General features: G+C 39.9%; 1 protein-coding gene across 1 annotated transcript in view; it reads left to right on the forward strand.

Annotated features, from left to right (window-relative positions):
* LOC136871329 (protein FAM76A) overlaps positions 1–14,800 on the forward strand; it is an 82,457-nt gene that overhangs the window by 20,959 nt on the left and 46,698 nt on the right. The window contains exon 3 of the mRNA XM_067144973.2: positions 5,006–5,219. Coding sequence (XP_067001074.1) covers positions 5,006–5,219 — 214 coding nt within the window. The remainder of the gene's footprint in view (positions 1–5,005; positions 5,220–14,800) is intronic.

The raw sequence follows: 14,800 nt of genomic DNA on the forward strand, positions 1-14,800 counted from the left end.
GGTCCAGGATTACATGGGAAGCTGTGGAAATACGTAGAAATCCAAAAAATTTCAACAGGGACACTGGCTATCAATTAAGTAATACCTGGTTGCCAGCCATTAAGGATTTACATAGGTAGTTCCCTTCCCTGTCCTTTCGCTATTGTTATTTCGTCTTGGTGTTTTTCAAATTTTGTACGTTCCTCATCACCAGATGTTTCATTCCAGGCTTGTGTCAATGTCATATGTTATGTACACTTGTTATGTGGCCCTCTTAGACTGATCCTGATGGTTCGGTCAGCTTCCGCTTCGAACGCTAGCGCTGCACCATGTCCGGGGAGCCATCTGGTGACAAATGAACGTACTATTTCCACTTCTATTATAACGTCTAAATTTAAAGAGTCATTGTTTAAGAAGCCTTTCACGTGGACAGTCAAGATTTTCTTCTGATGACGCAGAGCACAGTTCTCTGCGAAACATAGAGATTTCTTGACACGGCATAAGCCCAAAAGCCTATACAGTATACATGTCTATAAGTACGGGCCGTGAAAACATCAATGACAAAATATCACCCTGTTACCATCTACAAACCTCTGGAGATAAGCTGGCCAGACCCATCTATTTCCTACAGAGAACTGTGTAATCATTGGCAACTTTTAACACTGCATGGGGATCCAGTCAAAATTATTAAAACAGTTACGAGCTGTACAAGTGGATGGATGCTAACAACTTGGAATTGGTATACAATCCTAAAGGGAAAGTTTCCTTTCATTCTGCCTCCTCCGTTAAGGAAAAAAAAAAAAAAGAGACCACGATCATTGCAATTTTAAAAGCAAGGAAAGATCCAAATCTGCCTCAGAGCTACAGACTGATAGCTGTACTCTGTGTTACCTACAAACTCCTAGAAAGACTTATACTCATCAGAATCGCTCCAGCAATAAACCATGTTACCCCTACTGAACAGGCTGGATTCTGTCCCAAATGAGACTGCAGCAACCAGATTCTTATCTGGAAAATGAATTCCAATCCAGAAAGAAGAATATCTGTTTTCCTTGACCTCACTGGAGCCTATGATACAATATGAAGGGAAGGTCATCTTCTTAAAATTAATCAAAGCTATAGATAGAAGATTTAATACAATATGTAAAAGGTGATGAGAATCTAATTGTGATGGGAGACTGGAATGCAGTCGTAGGCCAAGGAAGAAAAGGTAGTACAGTAGGAGAATTTGGATTGGGACAAAGGAACGAAAGAGGAAGTCGGCTGGTTGAATTCTGCACTGATCATAATTTAGTCCTTGCCAATACTTGGTTCAAACACCACAAACGACGGCTGTATACGTGGACGAGACCTGGAGACACTGGAAGGTATCAAATAGACTTCATTATGATTAGGCAGAGATTCAGAAACCAGGTGTTGGATTGCAAAACTTTCCCAGGAGCAGACGTGGACTCTGACCACAACTTGTTGGTCATGAAATGCCATCTGAAGTTGAAGAAATTGAAGAAAGGAAAGAATCCAAAAAGATGGGATCTAGACAAGTTGAAAGAAAAGAGTGTGAGGGATTGTTTCAAGGAACATGTTGCACAAGGACTAAATGAAAAGGCTGAAGGAAACACTATAGAAGAAGAGTGGAGAGTCATGAAAAATGAAGTCAGTTGGGCTGCTGAAGAAATGTTAGGAAGGAAGAAAAGATCAACTAAGAATCAGTGGATAACTCAGGAGATACTAGACCTGATTGATGAACGACGAAAATACAAGAATGCTAGAAATGAAGAGGGCAGAAAAGAATACAGGCGATTAAAGAATGAAGTGGATAGAAAGTGCAAGGTAGCTAAGGAAGAATGGCTGAAGGAGAAGTGCAAGGATGTCGAAGGCTGTATGGTCCTGGGGAAGGTAGATGCTGCATACAGGAAAATCAAGGAAACCTTGGGAGAAAGGAAATCTAGGTGTATGAATATTAAGAGCTTAGATGGAAAGCCACTTCTAGAGAAAGAAGACAAAGCAGAAAGATGGCAGGAACCTATCCAACAGTTGTATCATGGTAAAGATGTAGATAATTTGGTTCTGGAACATGAAGAGGCTGTTGATGCTGTTGAAATGGGAGACCCAATTTTGAGGTCAGAGTTTGACAGAGCTGTGAGTGACCTAAATAGGAACAAGGCACCTGGAATTGATGAAATTCCCTCTGAATTACTGACTGCCTTAGGAGAAACCAGCATGGCAAGGTTATTTCATTTAGTGTGCAAGATGTATGAGACAGGAGAAGTCCCATCCGATTTTCGGCAGAATGTTGTTATACCTATTCCCAAGAAAGCCGGTGCTGACAGGTGTGAAAACTACTGCACCATTAGTGTAGTATCTCATGCCTGCAAAATTTTAACACGTATTATTTACAGAAGAATGGAAAAACAAGCTGAAGCTGAGTTGGGAGAAGATTACTTTGGCTTCAGAAGAAATGTAGGAACACGTGAAGCAATCCTGACTTTACGTCTGATCTTAGAGGATCGAATCAAGAAGGACAAGCCCACGTACATGGCATTCGTAGATCTAGAAAAGGCATTCGATAATGTTGATTGGACCAAGCTATTTATGATTCTGAAGATGATAGGGATCAGATACCGAGAACGAAGAATCATCTACAATCTGTATAAAAATCAGTCTGCAGTGATAAGAATCAAGGGCTTTGAAAAAGAAGCAGCAATCCAGAAAGGAGTGAGGCAAGGCTGCAGTTTGTCTCCCCTCCTTTTCAATGTTTACATAGAATAGGCAGTAAAGGAAATCAAAGAGAAATTTGGAAAGGGAATCACAGTCCAAGGAGAGGAAATCAAAACCTTGAGATTTGCCGATGATATTGTTATTTTATCTGAGACTGCAGAAGATCTCGAGAAGTTGCTGAATGGTATGGATGAAGTCTTGGGTAAGGAGTACAAGATGAAAATAAACAAGTCCAAAACAAAAGTAATGGAGTGCAGTCGAACGAAGGCAGGTGATGTAGGAAATATTAGAAAAGGAAGTAGAGGAATATTGTTACTTGGGTAGTAAAATAACTAACTATGGCGGAAGAAAGGAGGACATAAAATGCAGACTAGCACAAGCAAGGAAGAGCTTTCTTAAGAAAAGAAATTTGCTCACTTCAAACATTGATATCGGAATTAGAAAGATGTTTTTGAAGACTTTCGTGTGGAGCGTGGCATTGTATGGAATTGAAACATGGACGATAACTAGCTCAGAAAGAAAGAGAATAGAAGCTTTTGAAATGTGGTGTTACAGAAGAATGCTGAAGGTGAGATGGATAGATCGAATCACGAATGAAGAGATACTGAATCGAATTGGTGAGAGGAGATCGATTTGGCTAAATTTGACAATAAGAAGAGATAGAATGATAGGACACATCTTGAGACACCCAGGACTTGTTCAGTTGGTTTTTGAAGGAAGTGTAGGTGGTAAGAACGGTAGGGGTACACCAAGGTATGGTTATGACAAGCGGATTAGAGCAGATGTAGGATGCAATAGTTATGTAGAAATGAAAAGGTTAGCACAGGATAGGGTGGAATGGAGAGCTGCATCAAACCAGTCTATGGACTGATGACTCAAACACACATACCCTGTCTTAAAATCACAAGTCTAATTGACTACATGCTTAGCAACAGGCTGTTCCAAATATTCACCGGAAACACCAAGAGCAGATTTCACAAGCTGAATAACATGCTGCTGCAAGTATCAGTGTTAGTACCTACACTGTTTAACCTGTACATTCATGACCCGTCAGATGTTTTGTTCTGAAAATTCAGTTATGTGATGATATTAGTTTTAACAGACCAAAGCATAGACTTCAATTAAGCAGAAGTAATCCCCTCACTGGATCTCAGTGAGCTAGATGATGATTACTTCAGAAAATGGAGTCTCCATTCGAATCCACTAAAAACATAAGTTTCAGCATTTCATCTAAGCAATAAACAGTCCAGTTACCAACTCAGAGTTCTGCTCAGGAATCAAGTACTGTTTGAACCCCATTGTCGGCAGCCCTGAAAGATCTTCATTGTTTCCTATTTTCACAGCAGACGAATGCTGGGGCTGTACCTTACTTAAGGTCATGGTTGCTTCCTTCCTAATCCTGACCCTGTCTTATCAATCTATGTATGACCTGTCGGTCTCATGTGAGGTAAAACAAATAACAATGACAAATCAAATACTTTTCTACAACAGCACACCACACTATCTTGTGACCTTGGACAGATCATTTGCTCATTGCTGCTACCTTGAGAAAACATCTGGGGCACCATTTTAAAGAAATTGTAATGACTGGATAACTTACTGCAATGTAGTGGGAAGCTGATGTTCATACGCTAAGAACAACAGCTCCAATGTACACTCCAGTTGAGTTTGTACAAGTGTATCCCTGAAAAGCTGACATACACAAATGGTTGATATCTTTACCAAACTTTACCAAACAATGGCTACCTGTGATGTGCAGTGTCACACCACCACACATTAGAAAGCAACAAGGGCTTATTCATTTATGCTCCAGAGAATGCAGTAACGTGGCTCTCTTCATTCACCAGGGCACTGAACAGCTTCCCTGAACCAGGGATCTCATCCAGTGGCTTCAAAATCAACAATACCTGGAGAGAAGAGTGGTCAAAGTCATCTCCCAGCAGCATAGTAAACATCAGTGACCCCATAATCAAACCACCTGATCTTATGTGACTTGCCTTAACCTAGACTCAACAGAATTTGCTGTGATGTTGGAATATCTTCCATATCCCTGCATAAATGGGACTGTGTAGATTATCCTTTATGTGATTGTGGGGCTGACTAACAGACGAACAGACACATCATGTAAGAATGCCCATTGCATTTGTTTCCTAGCTCTCTGGAAGACCTTTATGAAACCACTCCCAAAGCAGTTTTGGTTAGAAGCATTAGACATCCAATTGTAAACTGCATAGGATTTTGTTATCTTGTATATATTATTTTATGTAAATATCTAATTAGCTAAATAGTATGTGACTTTTGTTTATAGCAAAGGGAGTCCTAGTGCCATATGCAAGAAATGTGAAGCCAATGTTAAACAGTTTGGGAAACCCACAGCATGCGAGTATTGCAATATAATTGCAGCATTTATTGGTAACAAATGCCAGCGATGCACTAACTCAGAAAAGAAATATGGCCCTCCAGTGACCTGTGAACAGTGCAAGCAGAAATGTGCATTTGACCGCAAAGATGAAGATAAAAAGGTAAGAAAGATACATCGCTTTGTTAGTTCTTATTGATTATAGGGCAATGCAGAATGTGCACAGTTTGTTTCAAATTGTTTAGAGGGGGCCAATGACCTTCGATGTTAGGCCCCTTAAAACAACAAGCATCATCAAATTGTTTAGAAAAATACTGTGATGGTTTATATCTATGGGACTCTATGGAATCTGTTATCTCTTAATAATAAAGGGGTTCACATTCAATTGCATTGCATTGGTTTTAAAGTGGTTTACAAGCATATCTTATAATGTTTTAAATTACTAAATAATTATGCCTGTTAACTTCTTGAACTTTGTCATTTCTACTATTTTATATGTACTGTATTTACTCTCTTGTTGTTCTTGACTTTCTTTTAACTATATAAGGCTTACTTTAATTTAATAGTAAGGTAATATTGTCCAAACAAAATATCCTGATAACAGAATTACAGGAGACCACGTTCTCAGACGAGTCAGCTTTTGAATCAGAAAGGTATAGGATTTTGAAAGGAAAACCAGACAAAAGAGTGGTGACTTGTCATATTCAGGTGTCAGTAGTTAGTAATACTTGTGTTCTCGAGGTACTTGGTGTCGCCACACAGAAGTGAAAGGTGCGCCTGCGGCCTAGGGAGGCTGGCTCGTCCGCAGGTATCCAGCTATGAACTCGCCGCCCTAATGCTAGCGTTCTCCAGAGATGTACAACTGAACCCAGGACCCAACATTTTTCTATCAAAATGTGAGGAGCATTCGTAACTCGCTTGCTGACTTTAATGCTGGACTAAGTGAAGGGAACTATGACTGTGTTTGTATCAGCAAAAGTTGGCTTAACAAAACTGTAGCTGATACTGAAATATTAACGGACAGTTACATTGTATTTCGTAAGGACAGAAATTCCATGAACACTTCAAAACTGGATGGTGGAGGTGTTTTACTAGCTGTGAAGCCTGGCCTTGGACCAGTGTCGAAGCCTGAGCTTGCTGGGAATTGGGAGTGTCTAGTGGTGAAAGTCCACCCTCAACCAGGTCGTGGTGTCTTCATTGTGTGCTGCTACCTGCCTCCAGATGAAGTGAACAACCGGCTTAGCGACCTACATCAAACATTGGGAAACATTACATCTGTTCTCAACTCACGGGACACTGTTATTGTGTGCGGTTGATTTTAGCTTGAGGCAATTAGCTTGGAAAACTGATGAGTCATTGAAAGTACAACACGTTATCAAACAAAGAAACGATGAGGTGTTTTTATTTCTAGAAATTATTAATTAATTCGATCTCAGTCAAATTTGTGATTTCCCTACTAGGAATGATAATTTTCTAGACTTGATTTTAGTCTCAAGCGAATTACTTTGGAGTGGAGAGTGTGTCAAAACTGAAAATGTAATTCACTCTGATTACCAAGCCATCGAATTCTTCCTGCCTATGCCAAGGACATTTCGCTTCAAAGCGCAAAACAAAGTCATATTTGCATGGAAGAAAGCTGATTTTTCTTTAATGAGGGACCCTTTATTCCTGTGCCCCTGAGATATGATTAAAGAGTCCCACTCTGTGGATGAAGCTATGAGCACTTTTTATGACTTACTACATGAGGTCATAAAAAACAGCGTACCATTTCGAAAAATTAACATCAGAAAATATCCCTCTTGGTACGACTCAGAACTAATCAAGAAACTGAAGGAAAATGCAAGGGCGAGAAAGAAATACAAAAGATCAGGCCAAGAGTGCAACTGTGCAGTTTTCCACATTACGAAGTGAATGTAAAAGACTTCAGCGTGTTAAGTAAGGGACTACATTAGGTCAGTAGAAGATGACGTCATTACATGCCCTAAGCGCTTTTGGAATTTCATTAATAATAAAGAAAATCTTCCCGTCTGCCTCCCACTATGCTAATCAACGGAACTGAAATCCACGAAAAAGATAAAATTCTAAACACATTTGCGCAAACTTTCGCCTAATACCATTTTCCTTCCGTGCCCTGCAATGCAACTTTTCTCCCCCATTTTCAGTAGATCCAATATCTGTTCAAACTTCTGTGGCAGAAGTGACACAGATCCTGTCATCGGTGGATGTCAACAAATCATGTGGGCCTTACGAGATACCTGGCATCGTCCTCCGTGAATGTGCTTCCCAACTGGCAATTCCACTGTGTGAAATTATAAATAAATCATTTAAGTGTTGGTGTTTGCCAGCTCAGTGGAATCCCTATCTTTAACAAAGATGATAAGGTGTTGATAATTATAGACCAGTAGTGCTGCTCTCACTTTTATCGAAGGTGGCAGAGAAAGTCATATATATAATCGCCTGTATGACTCTTTTAGTCAGTACATAGACCCATCACAGCACGGATTCGTTAAAGGCAGGTCAACTGTTACCAATTTGGCAGTTTATTTATCTTCAATTTTAGATGCATTGGACAAAGGTAAACAGGTTGATGTGATATATACTGATTTCTCCAAAGCCTTCAACTCTTTACAACACAAAGCTTTGTTGAGAAAGTTGTCAGTGTATGGGGTGTCTGAGAGTATTTTCAAGTGGCTAAAGAGCTATTTGACAAAACGAATATGTTTTGTCAAGTCCGAGGGTTTGATCTCTAACCCCTACCAACTTTCTTCTGGCATCCCACAGGGATCACTGTTAGGGCCTCTTCTGTTTGTTTTGTATCTAAATGATATTACTACAGTTGTTCAGAGCAGTGAATGTACGCTGATGACGTGAAACTATACAAAGTCATAGAAGACAGTGATGGCGATTATCTACAAGAGGATCTGAAGCAAATATGCGAGTGGTGTGATAAGTGGTCCCTTAAAGTGAATAAATTCAAGTGTGGTTTCATGTCATGTACTTGAAAATTAACACCTGTATTTTACAGATATAAAATCAGTGGAGAAAGTTTAAATTGTATGGAGGAGTTCAATGATCTAGGTGTAATTCTTAGTAACAGGAATGGCTTATCCTTTGAGAAACATATCGACCGTATTATAAAGAAATCTTTCAGACTCCTAGGGTTTGTCAAAAGGAATTGTAAATATTTCAGTAATATGGCATGTGCCAAAACACTGTTTTGTTCCCTGGTGAGACATTGTCTCGATTTTGGTTGTGAGGTTTGGCTCCCGTATCAGAAAGGCCAGATACACCATCTCGAGGGAGTACAGATAAGATTCATGAAGTGGATTAGTTTTGGATTCCTGAGCATGCCACTCTCTTCAAGCAGGTATGAAGAATTTTTAAACATTCTTGGAATGAATATGCTGGCAACACGCTGAAAATGTGCGAACGCAATGTTAGCGATTAAATGCTTGAAGAGTAAAGTAGACTGTCCGGCTATACTGGGGTTGATCCCACTTCATGTTCCAAGCAGACGAGCAAGGCAGAAATGTACATTCCACCAGCCCAAATGTAGGACGGTTGCACATGAAAATTCTTGGTTCATGCAAGCCCTTAGGACCATAAATCAGCTGGAAGGGTCACTCAACATTTTTCACCACCCTTCCACTGCAATTCGGAAAGTTCTTCTCAAGGGTGGAATGTGATAATTTTGTAAACTATGTAAATAATCTGTAGAATTTGGGAGTGGCGACCCCATCGTACTAACAGCCTATATCTGCTTCATTCATTACATCCCTGACCCGGTCAATGACTGGAAAACAGGTTGTAGTTTTTTTTTTTTTTTCAATCTGTAGAAAACGTGTGAAGATTTATATGTTTATATATATATAATTTTTATTTTTTATTTCATTTTTTATAAAATTTTCTATTACATCATTTGTAATTGGGACATCCTGTAGGTGATAAATAAATATATTCTATTCTAACTGACTTCACTTCCAGAAATGGCAGAATTTTCACCCTTTCCTTCAAAAGAGCAAATAAGCTCTACACACTAGTCAGTGCACATGCACCCATGAATGAGGGCATAAAACAGACCCAGAGAAAGTAGAGGACTTCTCGGAAGATTTGGAGGAAACAATATCCATACTACCAAACAACAATATGATGATGCTCCTTGGCGATTTTAATGCACAGCTGGGAAAAAAGGGAGATTCAGAAACATCATAGGAGAATATTAAGCCCACAAAAGGATTAATCGAAATGGAGAGCGATTAATAGAATCAAGACCTTCAATCTAGTCCTGAAATTGATAGCCTTCAGACACCCCCCGAGTAAACAGAAAACGTGGCTATCTCCTAACCCCAGCCTGGAAGAGTTCCAGATTGATCATGTAGCAGTCTCAAAAAATGCAGAAAAGGAGATCCAAAATGTAAAAGTCATGAGGGGTGCAAACTTAGGTTCGGGTCATTTTCTCTCCAAGATCTAAGTCAAGATCATTCCAAACTCCTGAAAAAGCAGGAAAACAGTTCAAATGACCAAGTTTGACACTGAAAAGCTGAGATTTCACAAGAGTTGAACAAAAGACAGTATCAGGGATGGCAACAATTAAAAGAGGCTGTGATTGATACTGCAAGAACTAGCGTTCCTCCAGAAAAAAGGAGGAAACATGCTTGATGGTCATCTGAAGGTGATGAGGCAATTGAAGAATACTGAAAGGCATGGGTGAATTGGTGTTTCTGGAAAACACCCGAAAACCAAAAGTAGTTCTAGGAAGCAAGGAAGAGAACTGCCAAGATCATCAGGAATCCCAGGAAAAAGAACGCTTGATCCAGATTGAACAGGACTTTCAGAAAAATAACACCGGGGACTTTTATAAATTATTCAGGAGTACCTTGAGTAGATATGATCCACCAAGTCTAAACTTCATAAACCAAGAAGGAAAAGTAGCCCACAGTGATGTAGAGAACAGTCAGATCCTAAGCAGACTACTTTGTAAAACACCTTAATTGTAAACCACCATCCCAGAAATTTGACTACAATCACGAAGAACCAAATTCGGAAATATGCCGATGATAGAGCAGTCAACTGACAAGAATCCTGAGCAACTTTTGGGAAGAGGTGTTAACAACTACAGGGTTATATTACTACTACCAGAAACATGCAAAATCTTTTCAAAGGCACTGCTACATAGAGCAGAAAAACAATTGGAGCCACAAATTGGTGAGTATCAACAAAGTTTTAGAGGCAGATCATGTGCAGAACAGATCCTGAACCTAAAGTTGATCATTGCATACCAGAAACAAGAAATTGGTGCTCGCATTTGTGGACTTCAAAAAGGGCTACGATTTGGTAGAAAGGGAAACTGATCCATGTCCTAGAAGAAATGGGTCTAGATGGGAAGCCAAGAGAACTCAACAGACAGTGACTGGCACAACATCCAGGGTCAAGTTCAGAGCGATCCTGTCAGAATCTTTTGGGATTCGAACAGGGGTCAAAGAGTTAGATTGACTATTCAGTTGTCTTCTTGACAAAGCGGTTAAAGAGTGGCGCTGCAAAATGCAGAGAATAGACAATATAAGATGGGATGGAAGAACAAAGAAATTGGAGTTGACTGTTTAGCCTTGATGTTGTGGTTCTGTCAGAGTCGACAGAGTAGGCACAGAACCAAATTTTTCAACTCCAGAAAGAAGCAAGTAAGGCAGGGCTACGGATCTCCTTCAGAAAGACACATTACATGATCAACATCAACAGCACCAAAATGGATGACATTTGAGAGAGAAACGATTCAAAAAGTGGAGAAATTCAAATATATGGGAGACTGGATAGAAAATAACCTGTCAGAAAGAGAGGCACTCATCATCATCATCCTAAACCAACTCGTTTCCTGGGTGTGATATATGAGCCTCCTCCATCTCATCCTGTCCTTGTACCATTCCTTCTCCACCAACTTGTCCCAATCATGACCTCTCAGCCGTACATTGTTCTTAACTAAATCTATCCATTTCTTTCGTGGCCTTCCCACGGGTCATCTTCCTTCTGCATTTCTGTCAAATTCCTTCCTTGCAGTCTTGTTAACTGGCATCCTCTTCATGTGACCAAACCACTCCAGTCTTGATATATGAATCTTATTGAGGAGAGAATCATCTATTCCTACTTCTTCTCTAATTTTTTCATTCCTAATCTTATCTTTCCTAGTTTTCTGGATCATAGTGCATAGGAATTTCATTTCACCTGCGTGGAGTTTGGAGTTATCTCCATTGATCAGTGTAGTGGTTTCGAGACTATGTAAGAATTGGTGTATAATAGAACTTGAACAATGTCATTTTTGTTTTCATGGGTATTTGCTCATCCCACAGCAGATGTCTTACCTGGTGGTAAAATTGTGTTGCCTTATTGATTCGATTGTTCACCTCATGTTTTGCTAGGTTGTCATTTAATAGAACGCTACCCAAGTATTTGAAAACTGGAACGCCGTCCAGTTGGGCTTCATTTAACATGACTATTGATTCTGCTCCTTCCCCAGTACACTTTCATCACCACCTTCTTGCTGATGTTTAAACCATATTTCTTAAGCAAACTGTTATCGGGAATCAATAAGATGAACTTGTCATGTACACTAACTATGAATACTTGCAACAGGAGGATCTCGATCAGACACTCCCAGACAGTGATCTGCCTGGAGGCTTTATATGCAGCTGAATGTGTGAACCTGATAAAAACAGGATTGGTCAAGAAGTTCAAACTGGTGAAGAGAAGGATTCTGAGGAAGTTACTGGGTCCCCAAAGAACAGAGGATGGATCATACGGAAAGATAGGAAACTAAGAATTGTATCTCAAGATGGAAAGATCTCAGATATCATCTGGAAGAGAAGAGCCCTGTTCTTCAAACATATTTCAGAATGAACCTGAGAAGACTGACCAGTCAGTTCTTTCTTACTTTCATCTATCCTGTCCGACCTCCCTTGGTCAACTCTTGTTCTTTTCCGACCCCGACGCTATTAGGTTTGCGAGGGCTAGGGAGTCTTTCATTTTCATGCCCTCCGTGGCCCTTATCTTCCTTTTACCGATATCTTCATTTTTCGAAGTGTCGGACCTCTTCCTCTCTTTTTTCCTCGGTTTAGTGTTATATAGAAGATATTTACCCATTTGTTCTTCCTCTAATAGCAATAATCACCACCACCACCACCACCACCCTCTAATAAACGTTCCCCAACTTTTTCTCTATTTATCATCTCCCATTCATCTATCAATTACTACTGCAAGTTGTTTCGAGTTGAACCTTACATTGCAATTTTCTTTTATTATTTCTTCCTATTTTTAATTTATTTTTATTTGACTTTATTCTTTTTAATGTTTTAAATTATTTTCAAACTTATATATCTACTTTGAATTTGACGAAATTTAAATCCTACACTGTTTTCCTAAGACTTTGATTACGTCACCTTTTACTCTTCGGCCTGAGAAACAAATGCCTACAAGTCCTGCCTAGCAACGACTCTACATAAGTGCATACTTGACCTGCTTGTGAACTTCAACTATATTTGTTTTCGGCGCAAGACAATGATGTTCTGTTTACTCTCTTGACTGCGATCATTGTGTTTTGGACATTAACTGAATTGCTACGATATGAATCAATGTTAATTTTTTGTCTGTGTTCAATGTATTAGTTGTTTTAAGATCTTTATATCTTGCCCTACTTTACTATTTGGCTGATGATGACACTTGTAATGTGTCGAAACCGGTCCCAATAAACAAGTTGTGACTTCTTTTTAGTTCAACTTACAACGGAGTATTGAAAGGTGGATCCTTCTAATATTGTACATCTTCTTATTATCTTGTACTTTGTCACGTTCTTTACCTTGGCATCCACCTCACTATACCAGGCAAATGTTGGGGCTGTACCTTAAGATTACATTCACTTTCTTCCCAGTCCTAACCCTTTCCTATCCCTCCGTCACCATCAGACGTGTCTGTCCAGTGTGAAACAGATAACAAAATATCAAGACACTGAAATACTATATTGCCTCAGATGCACTAATGCAATGTTAGGTTGCCTCATTCAAAGGGTCTTTGGCATAAGGATTCCAAGACTTATACACATAAGTGCTGGTGTCACCTTGCTTGTGTAAACATAAAAGTTTGGTCTGGACATAGATGTCATGGTTGTCAAAAGACCTTTCAGAGGAGGCACCCTAAACTAACACTGCACTATTTATATATTATTTGCACATTTTAATATAATTGTAACTTGGTCTTAGGAAGTAATTTTGGTAATGGGTAATTTTTACCGAGTGCACATCCTTGCGTTCTGGGTTAAGAGAAATCTCTATGTGAAATTTTCTATAAAACTACATGATAGTGGTAATTTGTTATTATGTTCATATTTCGCTTTTGAGACCCCATGTTGCTGTTGTTTTATCCACATACTAGCTAAAATACCTGTTCTTTGTATGGATGTCCGGCTCCATGGCTAAATGGTTAGCGTTCTGGCCTTTGGTCACAGGCGTCCCGGGTTTGATTCCCGGCAGGGTCGGGAATTTGAATCATCATTGGTTAATTCCACTGGCACGGGGGCTGGGTGTATGTGTTGTCTCCATTATTATTTCATCCTCATCATGACGTTCAGGCCGCCTACGGGCGTCACATCAAAAGACCTGCACCTCGCAAGCCGAACATGTCTTCGTACACTCCCGGCACTAAAAGCCATACACCATGGATTTATAAGCAAGTACTAGAGTGGTTAATGACACAAAATGAAATCATCATCATTGTACAGTTCCAGTTTCCCGGGTACTGTTAGTGAGCCCCTTCCACTTCTTCCTGTCCATATACAACTTGTCATGGAGAATATCATCCACTGTCCGTCCTCTGGTAACTAGATCAACCTTGATCATGTCCATCCATCGGGTTTTAGGTCTTCCTGCAGGTCTTTTCCCCTCTACCTGTCTTTCCAATTTTATTCTGGCTGTTCTTGTAGGCCCCATCCTCATCCCATGCCCTACCACCGTAGTCTGGATGTGCCGATTCGGTCTAATAGGGATGTCTTTATTCCAGCTTCTTTCCTCACCTCCTCATTTCTTAACTTGTCCAACTTGGTCTTCTGAATGGTGGACCTAAGAAATTTCATATCTGATGCTTGCATTCTTGATTGATCTCTTTTTGTGAGGGTACACGCTTCAATCCCATAGGTCAATATTGGTATGAAATAGCTGCTAAACATCATCAGTTTGGCCGGTTTTGGTATCATGTCACCCCATTAAAAGTGTTCTTACTTGTTGGTAGAATTCTGATCCCTTTTGCACTCTGTAATTTCCTTCCTGACCGAATTATCGCTGGAGATTACACTTCCAAGGTAAGGAAAACTGTCCACACACTCTAGCTGGTGGTCTCCTAGTTTTACACTTGCTGGACGCCCTTCTCGCTTGACTGCCATCACCACTGTCTTGGTCTCACTGATGTTGAGGTTATATTCCTGGAACTGGGATTTCCACACGTTGAGTCTGGTCTGTACTTCCTCTTCTGTTTCACCCCAAATCATGATATCATCAGCAAAGGCCACTGCATTCAGTTCACCTAACTTTTCCTTGACGTTCTTCATTATAATGTCCATAACAGTGATGAACAGTAGTGGGGACAGGCACTTCCTTGTTGAACTCCACTCTTGGTCTCAAACCATGATGATTGACCTTACCCAATTTGTACACAGATAGTACAGTCTTTGTACAACATCTGAATTTTCCTTACCAGTCCGTCAGGCAC

The sequence above is a fragment of the Anabrus simplex genome, chromosome 1 (assembly GCF_040414725.1).
Source record: "Anabrus simplex isolate iqAnaSimp1 chromosome 1, ASM4041472v1, whole genome shotgun sequence".
Taxonomy (NCBI): domain Eukaryota; kingdom Metazoa; phylum Arthropoda; class Insecta; order Orthoptera; family Tettigoniidae; genus Anabrus; species Anabrus simplex.